The sequence below is a fragment of the Haliaeetus albicilla genome, chromosome 22 (genome assembly GCF_947461875.1).
Source record: "Haliaeetus albicilla chromosome 22, bHalAlb1.1, whole genome shotgun sequence".
NCBI classification, from domain to species: Eukaryota; Metazoa; Chordata; class Aves; order Accipitriformes; family Accipitridae; genus Haliaeetus; species Haliaeetus albicilla.
Genome location: NC_091504.1, coordinates 26,251,150 through 26,267,118, shown reverse-complemented (window position 1 = coordinate 26,267,118; position 15,969 = coordinate 26,251,150). Strand labels below are relative to the sequence as shown.

General features: G+C 39.4%; 1 protein-coding gene and 1 long non-coding RNA gene across 4 annotated transcripts; one reads left to right on the top strand and one right to left on the bottom strand.

Annotated features, from left to right (window-relative positions):
• Positions 1 to 83: 83 nt before the first annotated feature.
• On the top strand, positions 84 to 14,916 carry NSMCE1 (NSE1 homolog, SMC5-SMC6 complex component). 3 transcript variants are annotated; one of them, XM_069810611.1, is made up of 8 exons: positions 84 to 223; positions 1,116 to 1,259; positions 9,781 to 9,902; positions 11,136 to 11,213; positions 11,909 to 12,055; positions 13,017 to 13,133; positions 14,065 to 14,185; positions 14,673 to 14,916. In XM_069810611.1, the coding sequence occupies exons 2-8, from the start codon at positions 1,142 to 1,144 to the stop codon at positions 14,753 to 14,755; spliced, it is 786 nt and encodes a 261-aa protein (XP_069666712.1). In that variant the 5' UTR covers positions 84 to 223; positions 1,116 to 1,141; the 3' UTR covers positions 14,756 to 14,916. The 3 variants fall into 3 exon arrangements, with proteins under 3 accessions (XP_069666712.1, XP_069666713.1, XP_009920315.2); XM_069810612.1 differs by having other exon boundaries at positions 99 to 219; XM_009922013.2 differs by lacking the exon at positions 84 to 223 and adding an exon at positions 655 to 868.
• Positions 1,521 to 15,036, bottom strand: LOC138690587 (uncharacterized). The gene is made up of 2 exons (XR_011329379.1): positions 14,916 to 15,036; positions 1,521 to 14,197 (listed from the first exon to the last, which is right to left on the bottom strand). It is a non-coding gene; the product is annotated as an uncharacterized lncRNA (long non-coding RNA).
• Between the last annotated feature and the right edge of the window lie 933 nt (positions 15,037 to 15,969).

Genomic DNA, 15,969 nt, shown 5'->3' with positions numbered 1-15,969 from the left:
CTCCGCCGGAGCCGCGGGGAGCGCCTGTCTCTGCCGGCGCCAGGCACGCCGGCCGCCTCGGGACGGTGCAAAACAGGCGGGGCGGGGGGGCGGGGCTGCCCTCACCCCTGCCCCCCGCCCGCGGGGCGGGGCCGCCGCACTGCCGAGCCGATCGATGGCAGGCGGTCGCAGCGATCGCCGAGCTGTCGAGCAGCGGGGTTGCAGCGGCGCCGGAGGCCGGCGGGTGAGGCGGCCTGGGGGGGGGGGCGAAGTGGCCCGAGCGGCCGGAGGTCAAGGGGGGATGTAGGCCTTGGCGGGGCGGTGGGAAGAGGGCCGTTTCTCGGACGGGTCTGCGGCCCGAGGGCGGAGCGGGCGGCGGCGGTGGCCGGGGCAGGCCGGAGCCCGGAGCCCGGCCGGAGGCCGCCGGTCGCTCTGCCGCGAGTTCAGCGCGCTGACGCGGGAGCCGCTTCACGTTTTACCCGTGGGCAGCTCCCAGCGCGCTCGACGGCGCGCCCGCCTCGGCACGTCCCCCGCGCTGCTGGGCGGGCGGGAGCGGCGGAGGGCGGCGTCCCCGGGGTGGGCTGGCTGGCTTGGGCCTGCTGGTCGGCGACCGCCGGTGTGCGGGGCGGAGGTGGGGTGCGAGGCGTCGGGAACGTCTGCGCAGGGCGGCGTTTCTCGGTTTGGTCCGTCATGCGGTCCTTTGGCCTGGAGGAGTTTGGGAGTCTGGAAACCTCTTTTTTCTCGTGGACGGTTAAGGATTGTTCGGCTGCAGTGGCCAAGGAATTTCCTGAGATGCTTTTCTTTGGTTCTGAGGCTCTTCCGAACGTGTGGAGGAGGATTTTGTTCTGTCGATTGTTACACGTACAACCCTACTATTTTCTGGTTGGGGGTACGATAGCACAATGCCTTCATTGTTTTATTCTGTAGCTGAAATTGGTTGGAGTTTTATCTTTTGCATCCTTCTCCTAGAACCGTGAAGTTAGTCACTGTCCATATTCTGAGCAGAACCTGGGGGATCTGCCTTTTTTTTCCCGATGCAATGTTAGAGAGTTTAATTGAAATCTTACGTATGCTTGGACTGTGTATTTTTAATTTGTGTGAACACGTGCATTAATTCCAGCTTACACCTCTTGCAGCATTTGAAGCCTGGTGGAATACTGCAATGGCAGCTCAGATGACTGATGCTCATCGACGGTTCTTGCAGGTCCTGATGTCTCATGGGATAATGGAAGGATCAGAGGCTAGGAAATTACACAGGCGCTGCTGTGAAATCCATAAAGGTGTGTCTCTTTTTCAGAGAAAAAGCAGGGAGATGGAAGAACTACTTTTTTTTCCTGCTGCAGCTTACAAACAATTAGATTTCTGAAGACCATACACCATGTAAAAAAAAGTTTAAAAACTTAATGATGTGACTGTTCTCTCTCTTTCCTAAAGATAAAATAACACAGTAATGAGGAAACTTAAGTTTTAATCAGGTCAAACTCATACAGAGCACTTTTTATTTTAGCAAAGATGTTTTTTATAGGTTATACGTTTTTAAAAAAAAATCATTTTTTACACCGATAGTGCTGAAATTTCCAGAATGTTTTTCTTCATACCTAATTGGAAGGATTTCCTTTGGAATATATGAAGCATATGCTGTTACCCATCTTGAGTAATCTGTCACATCTGACCGATTACACAGTCAGCTGGTTAGTCTTAATATGTGCTATACCAAGCTGAATTTTAGGGCACATGTAACAAAAATTTGGTTGCATACTATCAAATCTGTTTGAAGTTGATGTTCAGACTTAAATAGTACAGACATGTGTACTCAACTAGATAAGGATTTTCCGAGAGATCTGCTTACAGATCAGAGATCTGTGTTTCATCTTCACTAATTTTGCAAATGTGCTGGGCACAAACTCAAATAAAGCTGTAATGAACAATGTGTTTAGCACTAGTTAATCAGTAGTATTAGATGTGCCAGTTGCTGGTTCCCCAAAGATATAGTAAAAGAATAAAATTCCTCTATTTTCATCTTTCCCTTACTTATGAACAAAGTTGAAAAGGACAAGGAATGTGTAAGAACAAAAAGTGTCACTTAAAAGGAAACACCCAAATGCTGTTCAAATCAGTGATTTTAAACCATTACTACTGGAAGGCAGATAACTCCAGCAAATGTTGTTTAAAGTACACGTTCTGAGATCTAATATGCACTGAATGTATGTCTCGAGTTATTTTCTAGTTCTCTAGTATTTACAACTTTAACAATAAAAGCCACCTTAACAGTTATTTGAAGGGTTTAGTCAGTTCAGGATATCTGTGTGACTGTTGAGAGCTGAAGCAGTAACTGCAGGGGAACCGATCTATTCGGTTGCCAGTGGCTAACCAGGATAACTTTAGCATCAGCATTGCTAACTATTCTTTCTGTCTGTTAAGAGAGAGGGGACTGTAGTCGCCAATGCACACAACCTGTTGTGAACTCCATCTTGCTTTGTTGCCACAAGTGGAGTCCTTTCTGGGCGATGGCACTATTTATGTATTTTCCTTAGTTAAAAGGAGTCAAACAGATTCCATAGGTTTGCAAACTCTCCAGAGCCAAAGGAACTTATTTCATCACCTGCCCAAATTTCCGACTGAAAAAATGGAAGCGTGGAAAAATAACGTTGCTTTTTACAGGTTGACTCCTGTATTTGTGAGAACCAAGCCGCTGTGATTTGTAAAAGAATTTATCATAAATGCTAGAGATGGCCTAAGCCAATAGCATGACTACAATGAGTTTATTGTGTGTTAAGAACAAAGAACCTTAAGGAAAAAAAACTTCACAGCTAGATTGTGTTTTCAGTATGCAGGATCAGTGAGCGGTACTGCAGTAAGAACTGACAGAGTTACTATTCATTAGGAAGGTTTATTTAATAGAAGGATTTAGAAAAAAATGGCTCCATTGCAACTGCTGCGTACCTACCAAGTACTTGATATTTTTTCTGCATAGTGACCATTGATGTGCAAGGGAAAAGTCTGTGAAATTACACAGATACAGTGTGGGAGTTTTAACTGTTAAAGTTTTATCAAATGCTCTACCTAGGAAAGCTTTTTGTCATGTTGGGAGGCAAAAGGATGTTGAACTTGACTCACTGAATGGAACACATTTGTTTTATGAGCAAAAGAACCAGCGATTTGACAATCCCATTCTTGTTAGGGGCAAAGTTAACAGTATCACAATTTACAAGATCATGGCAATAGCATTTTTATGCTCAGCCTGACTGGACTGTTTCTAGATGAAGTTCTGATTTTGATGTAGTTTTCTTCAGATACATCTTAATACTGCTTACTGTAATCTGAACAATAATTTTCAAATCGGATCAAAGCTAATGTTACTAAAACTAGCTTATTTGAATTAATTCCTTTTTCTTGCAGGTTGTAAGCATTACATAACAAGGCTGTCACCTATCCATGACATTGGTTTCCTTAAATACAAAAGGATAAAAGAGCTGCATCAAGTGAAGTCAAGTCATATAGTAACCAGCCTGTGCAGCCTCTGAGCAAAGTGATCTGAAAACTTTCCTTCCTGGTGTTTGGCATATTCTCTTGTTCTGGTTTATTTCAAAATCCTAAGCCTTTTGGCCAGGAGGTACCTTTTTGCTTTTCATGTATCACCTGCATGCTTTATGTTAGCAGACAAGTGTCTATGCTAAAATCTGCATGCAGCTCTGAAGAAGCAGCTCCAAACGTCTATCAAAGTGCTTTGTAGGACCACTAGAAAGTGTACAATTCAGTTAGGATACAAATTGCAGGCTTGCCAAGGAAGGTTCTTACAATTGCTAATACTTTTTTACTGGAATCCCTTAGTGCATGCTGTTTCTGTCTGCATTGTGTTATGGCTTCTCCAGTTATGAAACACATTATAGTAGAAACTTAAGTGCAAAGTTAAAGACATCTTGCAGATCTCTAGCATTACAGAATAGCTAAGGTGCCAAAACATTCTCAGCATCCTTTCTGGGATGGCTTTGTGTGTTGTCTGTGGGTGCAAGCTGGCTTCTCCTTTGTTTGTGTAGTCAGGGAAATGGCAGTATCTGAGTTGGCTATTATTGGATCCCTTTACAAGACAATACATAGACTATTATTCTGACCCTGACCCCAGCCTGAAATCAGGAAACAGTAAAAATAGGAGAGTTTGTAGTTATTTTTCCTGCTCTCTTCCCAGCCATCTGAAGTTCTTTAATAACTGAAGCTCTGGGTTTATGTTACTCTAAATAGTACAGCTGGAAATATGGTGCCCCTCTCCTGGAAAACATGTTTCTCTCTGTAATAGAATGACTTTTTTTTTTTTTTTTTTTTTTTAAACAGATCATGCAATAATATTGAGGTTCATGTGCTCTCTATCCTTTGATAGATTTCCGAGTTTATCTATTTTTTCTTGGATTCAGCACATCTTCATTTGACGAGTATTTAAATATAACAATATTGGGTATTTTCGTGACCAGCATTTTATTTTCCAAAGACACGGTCGTTCACAAGCGTTTTCCTTGCAGCATTCTTCAAGGCCAGAAGATTAACAGAAAAACACAGATATATTTTCTTTTGCTGTATTTTTGATGAACCTAAGGATGATTTGGAAAGACAAAATCAGGTTGCCTTTCAAACCAATGGCTGTATTTACTGAAGGACTATATTAGGTAATATTTATAAAATTAATTATAAAATGTAACTCTATGTTAAGTTACAGTGCAGTTCATGAGAAAAATGGCTGATACAGTCCATATATGAAAGGATGTTTAGAAAAATAGAAGAATGAGAGAAAACTGCTTTTTTCCTGCCTATTTGGATGTACAGAAGGAGTGTACTGGTTAACCATTCATTAATGTTCATTGTATCAGACTGGCTTTTGACTAACTATGTTTTGTATTTTGTTTCACTGGTTTGGTATCTGAACTCAGAAGGAAATAACCATTAGTGCCACTTTAATCTACAGTCATACCAATTTCTTAAGCATAATATATTTCATGCTTGGCTGTTGAAAGACCCACTAAATAAACTCTATAAGAGAAACAGGGATTCATAGAATAGACAAGTATTTTTGCTTTACATCTTTTGTATGTCTTTTAGTATTTAGTATTCTAGGAAGAGCCCCAGCAGCTGCTCCTGTGTGTGACCCAGTGTGCTCATTATGCTTATATCTTGTCTGCAAAGTTCAGCTAGAGCTTAGGGGAATTTTTCTTATCTGTGGTGGAATTTGCAGATAACCATCTGTTTTATCAGAGAAGTGTTTGCATTGCAAAACAACAGAAAAATCCACTGTACTGTTGTTTTGGTATTTCGCTTTATAGTGCATCAAATATGTCAAATCTAGAAAAATAAAACATGGCTTTTGGCTCCTCAAACTAGGCATTTTTGTGTAGACAATGAAGAATATCACAAAGCACTGACGGAAAAGGGACTGAGGAAGATCAGTGGGAGTATAGACAGTGAGATCACACAATTCCTCAGCAGTACTTTGCTATAGTGTAGTGAACACTTTTAAGTAAATGCATTTCAGTTATTTTTCTTGCGTGTTGTGGGAGAAGTGAATGCTGAGGAAACATTTTGGTGAGGATGAGATGAGGTTTTCTGGTTCGTGGCTGTACTTTCTCCCATCTCACCTGCATCATATTGCCTATTACTAGTTCTGGAAGCCATGCTCCTGCCAGGCTTGGTAGTATTCTTGTATCTTGTCACAATGCTACTCACTCTACAGGGACTCTGCTGTTTTCACTGTGGATTTGTATCTAATTATCCATAGAATTTAAGGTCAGAACGAAGTAATCTATTTTTGTGTCCCATGTAACGCAGCCCATATTTTCTGCTAAATATTTTTTGCTGCATATCAGATGCCTTGTAGCTGGATTGAAACATAAAATGTACTCATTTAGATGTTCTGGTAATGAAGACTGACTATATGCCTTGGGTCAAAATTCAATACTCCCTGTGTTAAGAAGACTGCAAAAAGATGGGATATGTCAGTCTCAAGTTGTACTGAACCAGCATTATAGCAGAGCGTAGGTGTTGGTGGCCTAGTGGTTACGCTTTAAAACTGAAGTCTTGGCTGTGAGTCCTTATTGAAGTACCAACACTGCAGTGCTGGTGAAAATCCATCTGTGCTGTTTGAGTAACTATTTTCCTTCCCTAAACTCCTTTGTAGTCTGATTGGTTTAGATTGTTGTGTTGCAGTATGCTACTTGAAGCAGCAACTTGTTTTTCTTCCCAGTGATTCTGTTTTTCATGGGAAGGCTGAAACAGCTGTCATAGATGTATGTTTAGAAAGAGGGTTAATGTGAATGGTTTCATGAGAGTTTAAAATAATGTAAAGCAGGATACATATAAATTCAACAGTGAATGACGTAGTCTAGTCCATAGTTCAAACGTCATTAAGCTCCCCGAGACAGGGATTGCCTGGTTTTATGTATTTATGTATAATACCTTGTGCTAATACAAGGAAGTGTTCTGGCTTGGTTTTGATGTTGTTAAACAGAAGAAAAAAAAAAAGGTATTGTACAACATGTTGCTGCGAAGTGTAATTAAGAATGTTTCATTTTTAAAGAACTTTGTAAAATAAGCTTTTAGATTCTCTTACCAGTAATGGTCCTGTTGCTTCAGTTTTTTCTAGCTATAATGAAGTTAGATGGCAGCATTTTCAAATCCTGATAGGGAGCTTATTATATTAATCATTGTGGTACTAGGAGAGTAACTGAAGAAAATGGGGGACCCCCTCCCCCCAAACTCCACCACGTTTTTTTCCTTAAAGAAATAAACTTTTCTGAATGTTTTTTCTCTTCTTTTATTCTTCTGTGAAATGAAAACTGAGCACCAGTGACTTAAAATCCAAAGTAATTTGTCATGTTGTTCTTCATGATTTGTTCTAGTTTTTTGTTGAATTATAAAGTTTGCAAACTTATTAACTCTATGCCAAAAACTGTTGTATAGTTACTAGTTTTTTAAATACAGTTTGGTCTTGAAAATCAGCCATAAATATCAACACCGGTCATCAGTAGCTTATATTACATCTGCTCAGTGTCATCAAAGTAGAAGAAAAACATGACATTTTCATAATGCTGCCCTGCAGACTAGAATTGTACTTAATCTTCTGTTTACAGAGAACATGGAAGCTGAAGTACATAGATATAACTGTGTTTAGGTTTTTATATGAGTAAAGGTCCAATCTCTTCTATTTTAAAGCAAGCATTCACTCAGCTTATTTGTAGGCTTTTGCTGTAAACATGGGAGCTCTAATTTTATAATGGTGCTAGTATATTTTTAAATTTATCATGAAGCTGTGGCATCTCAGGCTAATCTAAGTAATAAAGATTCCTGTTGTTCGCTTGTCTTTAAGCAAGAAAATTTAAAACAGTGCCTATTGAAAAGGGATAATTAACCAAGAGTGCAAGTTTGTTTGTTATGCAATCTGCTGTTCGTAGTTTGCATACAGGCACATTCAGAAAAGTTTCCGGTTTCTCTGAGCACCTCTGCTTTATCATCAGTGAGGGATCTGTTCAGCTTTTCTGTGGAAAATATTTATTATTAAGAATTTGTTTAAATTTAGGAAAAAAACCCACCCCAAGCCCCTGAGTATTTGTGTTCCATTTATTTACCGTTCACTGTTTCCTATTTGCTCATCTGCTATCTGTCATTGAACTGAAAGAATTTATTCTAAAAGAAGAGGCTCCCAAGCAGTGTTCTCAGGGTAACACATAATGAGCTCTCTTTCTAATGCTGTCACACGCTATCTTTATTAAGTGTTCAAGGCTGAGAATTGTTTATTGACAGAAAGAATAATACCTGGTTCCTGCATATACTTGGTTTTAAATGCTATGAAAAACTTCGTTGTGTTCATAATTGGGTACTGGAATAGCAATTTGCTTTAATATTTATTTGACTGAAAACACATTACAGTAAGTACATCTGTGATACAGTATTAGTTGAGATTGCATTTTATGCCCTAGAGAAGGAAATTATTTATTTTCTGTTACAAAAAATAATTTACAGAAATTGTAACTAAGTCTTAGTTTTTTGAGGTTTTGGGGTTTGTTTGGTTGTTTTTTTTTTTTTTTTTAAGGTACTGCATTTTACAGGGCAAGTTATTGGAAATTAAGACTTTTCAAACAGTTTAATCCAGTATTTTGGAAGTAGGGTAGTCCTGGCTCTAGAATGCATCTCACATACTCATGTTACAACAAGGTCTTCTTAAATACAGTCTTTCGAAGTAGTATTGACACCTCTGAGAGATTTTACCAGAAGAAAAAAGGACAAAGAGATTCCTGTACCTGCATAGTCAGAATACAAAGATTGTGGATACCTACTGAATGAAGATCACATTAGTTTATCTAATTTCTCATCAAATCTGTTGACAGTAAATAACTTGTTTTTCAGTAGTAATGTATTTGAATAACCTGTTTCTATCCCATCATTTGCTATGGCTGCCTGTACAAGAACTGTTTCAGAGAGGTAAGCTAAAGCTTTTGCAAATAGTAAAGGGCATTTATCATTTCTTCTCAGTCTGGAATTGTAAACTGACCAACTTTTTAGATGTTAAAATTGTTAAGTGCAGCTTTTGCTGTGGTCTGTCCCCCATTCATTTTTTATGGAGAGTTTATATCCCTTTTTTTCCACAGAAGATCTACTAGAGCAGCCATTCATCTCACATTAAAATGTTACAGCTGTTGTACAAAAGAATATTCTTCTGTTGCCCTCTTTGAGCTTTGTCACTAATGCTCACTGGCTTTGATGCGTGCGGAGTGTTTCCTGCTGACAGGTGCCAGGCAGGTGGCACGACAATTTAACAAAATTATACTTACTTTAATATTATACTTACTTTATTATTGCTATTGCTGTTTGTTGGGGTTTTTTTCACTTAAGGAGTCTTACATATCAGAATCACAAACTTTCTGGGCAGGAGCCTCCTGTGACTGATGTTTTTGCATTGTGCTACACTATAAAGTATAGTGGGGTTTTGAGAGTGGGACATCTGATGCTGTTTACACAAGTGATTGCCTCTTGTAACTGAGAATAGTATTAAGTTAGTGATAACGGGTAGTATTTTTGAGTATTTTGAGTATTATTTTTCTAAAGTTATAAGCTGTTACTTAACTGTTTTTTAAACCCTAGCCTGCTGAAGTCAACAGGAGTTTTGCCACTGACATCATTTTGTTTTGGATGGAAACTCCTGAGGGTGTATGCTGTTGCTGTGCAAGCAAAAGCCATAGCACATGCTTCTGCAGAGTGACTCCAAAGTCCATCTTGATTATGACTGTGATAGAACTTCTGCTAGTATTTCATTTGTTTGTAGAACATGACACAAGATATTACCTGTATTTCTCAATGCTAGAATTTAAGTTTTTTGGTATGTAACTTGATCATTTATATGCCATTAATTTGTGAAACATAACACAAAGAAACAAGGAATCCCTTGTGTGTAAACAAAAGCATGCAAGTATATTTTTGTATTGTGCATAATTTTTCCTGGTCATGTTTTATTTTCAGTTAAACTTAGTTCAAGTCACTGTAATTAATGGATTAATGTGGTGGGTTCCATACAGCAAGGCAGAATGCCTGGACTCTCTCTCTAAACTCTGACTTTGAAGGAGCAGAGCTTCTCTGAAGGCTAGTAGTCAGCAGCACAAGAAAATTATATGTCTGCTGAATGTAGCAGATCTATTTGAATTCTGCCTCACTAACATTTAGCTCTTTTACCTAGGAAAAAAATGTTTCAGCAGATAAAACATAAAAAGATCTGCCTGATCTGTAGTTGTTTGGGTTTTCTGAGTATGTGCTTTTTCTTATCTTCAGTCTACTACGCGCATGATAAACTGGATGATTTCATCAGTACCATTAACAGCCATCTACAGCCTTTGTTTATGCAGATCCGGAAAGGAATGTCAGAAGGTGATGGGAGAGCACATTATGCTTTAGTAAGTATGTGATGTGCTGCCATCGCGTGGTTTGGCTTCTCATGACCAGCGCATGAATGGCAGAGGGAGCCTCAGCCTCCCTGTCTCCAACTTAAAATTAACCTTTGAATAACGTGCCAGTAAAAGGTCTGCACACCTTCCAGTTGTAAATGGGCAAAAAAAAAATCTAGCTGTATGTGTGCATAATAAACATAAGGCTGCCCTAACTGCCACCTTTGGATGTTAGATTGACTTACCTTAGGGTCACAGTATAATAGAACTGATATTTAGAGAAAACAGAGAGAATCTAGAACTGAAGGCTGCATATGCCAGTAGGCTTCTTACTCTTAGCAGCGTCTTGTGTGGTTTATGCGCGGCTGTTCCACTGTTATGTTGACAGCTGCTGTAGAAGCTACTTGTAGAATAGGGAAGTGGGAGGATAAACTGCCAACAGCCTAGGTGCGTGGACATGGAACATGGCAGCAAGGACTACAGCAGCATCTGATTTATTTAGCATAAACATTGCTTAAGTGCTGAAGTGAGATTTCTTTTTCACAGGAAACTTTCTTTCTCAAGGTGAATTTTTAAACTAGAAAACACAGAGAGCCCTCCAACATTAGTTTTCTTTTTCTCTTACTCAAAAATCAACCCAGCATAAAACAGTTGCTAAGGAATGGCCTATAAAACATTTACCTAGATGTTCTGCAATGTGCATGTCAGAGACGGAAGGTTATATAGTAATTTCAAAAGACCATACAGGAAGTATTCTAACATTAGCTGCTGCTTTTAACCTTTCTGGGTCATTCTGCCAATTAACTTAAGCTAATAATAAATAGCAGCAGCATGTGCAATAAGAATATGAAATATAGGTGACTGTTTTCCACAGTGAAACAAAAAAGTGTGTTATGACATAGTGCTACTGTCCAGCACAGTATCCTGGTGTAATATATTAGTTCTACTATATAGAACTAATATTCTATATAATTCTGTAGCGGGGAGGCCGAGTTGTTTAAGAGCTTGGACTGGGCAGAGGCAGCTATGGAGAACACATGGCTGGAAGATCAGGGGTTACAAAGAAGGGACTTGAGAACCATTGAGTGCCATCTTTAAGGAACAGCTACTTTCATGCTACTTAAAGAAATTACGTTTCTGTTAATTGTAAGATGATGTATTCTTTAGCCCAGAGGATCTTTTACAATTTATGGTGTAGAAATACAAAGGCACTTTGATTTCAGTTAAGTATTTTTTTTGTAGGTGAATTTGGCAGAAACTGAAATAACTAAAATGGCATCGGACTATACAGAAAATGAATTAGAATTGTTCAGAAAAACAGTAAGTATGTCAGTAATTAGTAAATCACATTATTTGTGAAGGTACCATCTTAAAATGAATGGAAATGGAAATGAATGGAGATGTGGTTTAGGAACTAGTTGCCATCTTACCTAAGTTTATCCTAAATCGAATGGGAGGGTGGGGATGGGAGTATATGCAAGTAATCATTCCCTGTTGAAAGTCAGTTATCAGTAAACTGAAATCAGCAATAAGGGAGTGCTCCTTGGAGTTAGTGACTTGACATATCTGCTTTTAGTTAAACAAACACCTTCAGGATTTTCAGTTGTGATTGCTACAACCTTCAAGTGCCAGGTAGGTTCCGCAGTACTAATGACTCCACAGTGGACAAACTTACTTCAGTAGTCAGAGATTTTTCCTCAAAAGAACCTTGACAAAAAGCAGGTAAAAAGCAACACAACTGTCACCCCTGAGTATGCTCAAGGGCCCCTGAATGCAGCTTCATTTAGGCAGCACTGTTCAGTTCTATTTGTGGAATTGTTTTCTTGGCAAAGATTAAAACTGTCAAGCTAACAATGACTGTTTCAGCTTTTGGCCTTTGTTCTACAATCCTGGTTCAAGCCATATACTGTAGTATATCTCATATGTATGGATGGTAAAAAAGCTGCACTGTACTATAAGATGTGTCTATCTAATAGCATGGGTTTTTTAATAGTTGAAAATGTTTCTTTCTGTAGATGGACCTAATCATCTTATCAGAAAATGGCTTTGCCTCTTCTACAGATATTTTAAACTTGACTGACCAACTGAAGACAAAGAAAATGAAGAAAAAGGAAGCGGAACAAGTGCTGAAAGTTTTTGTGGAGGATAAGTGGCTCTCTGAGGTAACTGCTCTGTCTTTTCAAGTGTTCATATTTTAATAGGTCCAGCTGTTATTTTGTTATGGATGTGATGGCTGAAACCGGAGCTGTTCTTTAATGAATGATGGCAAAAATGGTTTTGTGGGGCCTGTGCTTATTGCTGCTGCAGTGATTTTTGCAGAAGAGGTAGTACATTTACAAGGAAAAAGTCCTTGGGTAGGTCTATACAGGTCAATGTGGTTTCAGTTTCTTGTACCTGAGCTAGGTGGGTATGTGTGTACAGCCCTGCACTGCAACGTACAGACATCCTTTGTACACAACAGCATGGCATACTTAAACTTGGAACAAGAGCTGTAGGGCGATCAGTGCTGTTAGTTACATTTAGAATATCCTGGAAAGCAGCGAGGGCAAACATGTTGAAAACTCCTGTACCAGAAATGCATGGGCCACTGTGCACGTTTTTAAATCTCCTTTACTTCACGAGGGAGAAATTGAGACTAGCTTGCTGCATGGACACTGCAGTTGCTTGCCAAGAGAAGCGAGACCTCAATCCCTTTTCTCCAGGATTCGTTGCATCATAGAACTCCAACCTGCTGCCGCATGTTTACTTACATTAGAGTGATTTAACAGAAATTTTCAAAGATACCTCAAGCAGTAAATGCCTAGATTTTGCTGAAAGCCAGTGGAATTTCTGCTAATGTGCAAATGGAGGGTCCCAAAACTGCATGTCTTTAAGGACAGCATGCTTGCTCATCTGTACCTTCTAAGGACTAGACCTCTTAAAGGTGTGAGATCTTGATTCTCATCTTCTAAACAAGTGAATTCTGCTACTTCAAAAGTATTTCAGTTTTGCATTATATCGGCGTCAGCATGTTAGTTTCATGATGGCAGAAAAAAGTGGATGTCAAATGGTTGCTAGCAGGTGGTTAGAAAAGTCAAAAAAGCTAAAAGGAATTTAATTAAGTCTTGCCACTTGTTTCCTTAGAGAAATGGAGAATATACTCTGCATACTCGCTGCATAATTGAGATGGAACAATACATTCTCAGCAACTACCAAGATGTGGCAAGGAAGTGTAACATCTGTCACAGCCTTGCCATCCAGGTAACATTTGTTTTATTACCTCAGTAGGTATCTGCCAATGTTCTTATGTGGTCATAGCTGAAGTTTGTGATACTTTACTCTGAGTAATTAGGCAGGCACTGAAAAATTCTGGTCTTGTAATCTGGTAATGGTGCCCATGTATATAAACATGCCTCCGCTCCCCCCCCCCCCCTTTTTTTTTTTCTTCCAGTGTAGGTATTTTATCTTCTGTCTTTGGAAAAAAAAACTTGTCTTGGAGCAGTATCTCCAAGTATAAACTTGGAGAAAGCAAACTCACCCAATGAGGAGCATGATTGTGCTGTCTTGCTTTCCAAAGCCAGCAGGCTAGAGATGAACCCCTTATCCTTAAATAGGCATAAGAGTTAGCTATCTTACATTTGGACCTTACAAACAACAGTCTTCATGTGACACACATTCATCTTTGGTCCTGGAATTTTGGTTCAGGAATTCCTTGTGTCTTTGACTTCAGAATGAACATGTATGCTTATATATAGCATTCTAAAGCACTGTATTTTGACAGCTGGTAAGTTACCAGTTTCGTCTTGCATAAGTGGTTACAGCCTGAACTCCTATTCCAAAACTACAGCATTCTCTTGCTCCTTGACCCTGCATCTTCTCATCTTCCCAACTAACATACTTCCATGTTACCTTTTCCATCCCAATTGGTTTCCTTTATTGCACCCAAATAGCTCAGTGTTGTTTGTCTTTCAAGGTAAATTTTGTCCTTATAGGGAAATAGTATTTCCTAGCTTCCAGGAAAATGCCTCCTTTTATCATTTACTACCTTTCACTTGAGTATCCACCAACTGTACTGTGTGAACCATTCTTTGGAATAAAGCACTGCACATCTGCTGCCCTTTGTAACAACTTTACGTTAAGCTGAAGGACAGGTTAGAAAGGTGTTTTTTTTTATCAACACTTCTGATTTCAGAGCCAAGTATGTGAATCCTGTGGAATTGGAATGCATTTACCTTGTGTCAGAAAATACTTCAGAGCTCAGACTGAACCACGCTGTCCGCAGTGTAACGATTTCTGGTCTTGTGACATTCCAGGTACCAAGCAACCTATTAAAAAAAAAAAAAAAATTGAGTGTAATAATACTGGAAAATGGACTGATATTCAGTGGCACTGCCTGTATTATTTATAACTGTAGCTGAATATCAGTTATTTCTGACTTCAGTTGTATGTTTCAGACAGTAAACCATTCATGGGCAACACTTGAGCCCTGAAAGTGGAAGGATTATGCCTTATGGTCACTAGCAGATCCTGTGCAGATTGTTTCTAACATCATTAAAGTGTGTTGCAGGGGATGGGGTGGGGCAGGTAGGGGACAGACAGAACATGTGACACTGAAACTTCTGCAAATACCGAGTTTCCAAGAGGAGCACAATCTCTTTGGAACTTCTCTATTTAGCCAGGGAAATTGGACATTCTGAACAGGAACATAGGAATATATAAAGCATTTTAAAAATCTGGAGGTTATACAATATCATCCTTGTTTTGTGTCATTCATCAACCTTCCTTTTGTTTTGTTTACAGGTATAAATCGGATAGACTCCCAGTCACCATCAAAAACAGGGAGAGCAGAGAGGAGCTTCATTCTTGGCACTAGACGATGCTAGTAAAACTCGCTTTCAGTGAAAACTTTTTTCCCACTTGCAGAATAGCTGGACTGTAGTAACAGTGCATTGTTCAGTGTACTTATTTTTTCCTGAAGTTTTAAGGATTTTACAATAAAACCAACATCCTGAATGAAAGAATCTTACAAAAAAAATCATTGACCTTCCTGTTCTCCTCCTTCACAGTTATGCCTGCACAGCTTTCTTGGAGGCTGCTTTGTTTATGTAGTTCTCCATATTCTTGGGTTCTGACTCTCAGTGCATGTTTGGGAATGAAAGATGCAAATGTTTTTAGTCAGTCCTGCAAGCTGATCTATGCAGGACAGATATTAGCAGAAGCCTTTCTCAGCGACAGTGTTCCCTATTCATACAGTTTCAGTTACACAAATGAAAATGCAACAGGGCTTCAAGTAAGTGAAAAATCCATGCAGTGCTTGAGGTCTCCTCACTGAGGCAGCTGGCTGAATATCTGATCTAGGGCTAGAGTCTGAACACTTTCAGTTAGCACTTTTGCTTGGTTTTTGTCCCTTCTTAGACACAGAAGAGTTCATCTGACATAAGGCCAGGTCACGAGCAGCTGTGTTCAAGAAGAGCAGAAATATTCCCATAGTCAAAATGATTGGGAAGGAGTAGGACAAGACTTTTGGGGCAATGCCAGCTTCTGCCTGCAAAGTGGTGAAAAAAATTACCATCTTCAGATTCTTTTAGTTTTTAGTGTTAGCACTTCCCTTGCCAGTTTTATGTAAGGATGCTTTTTCCTTTAAGAGTGACTTGAAAAAAAGACAAGGACTAGATACTGCCAGGTACCAGAATGGAATGGTAGCATATCTTTTCCTTGGTAGAAATGTGTGACGCTGCACAAGGCAGAGTATCAGCAGTTCAGCTCATGGTTAATCAAAGTATGATTAAGCTTCAGTTTATTTAACTGCAATTAAACTATGGATTAACTACAATTACGTTCCTAGGCCTTAACACCAGTAACTTTCTCCATATAGGAGATTAGTATCTTTCATATTGAACGTTTGGGTAACACCATCCCTCATTGTTTACATAACTCCCAAATTTTACTGTTATTAAATCCAAGTAGAAGATAACACCAACCTGATGTTCCAAATACAGTTTGAAGCAGAGTCCTGGCAGTGCCTGTATATAAAGCTGTTTCAGATGTACACACACATACAAGATGATGGCCTAACAGATGCTCTTTATGAGGAGTT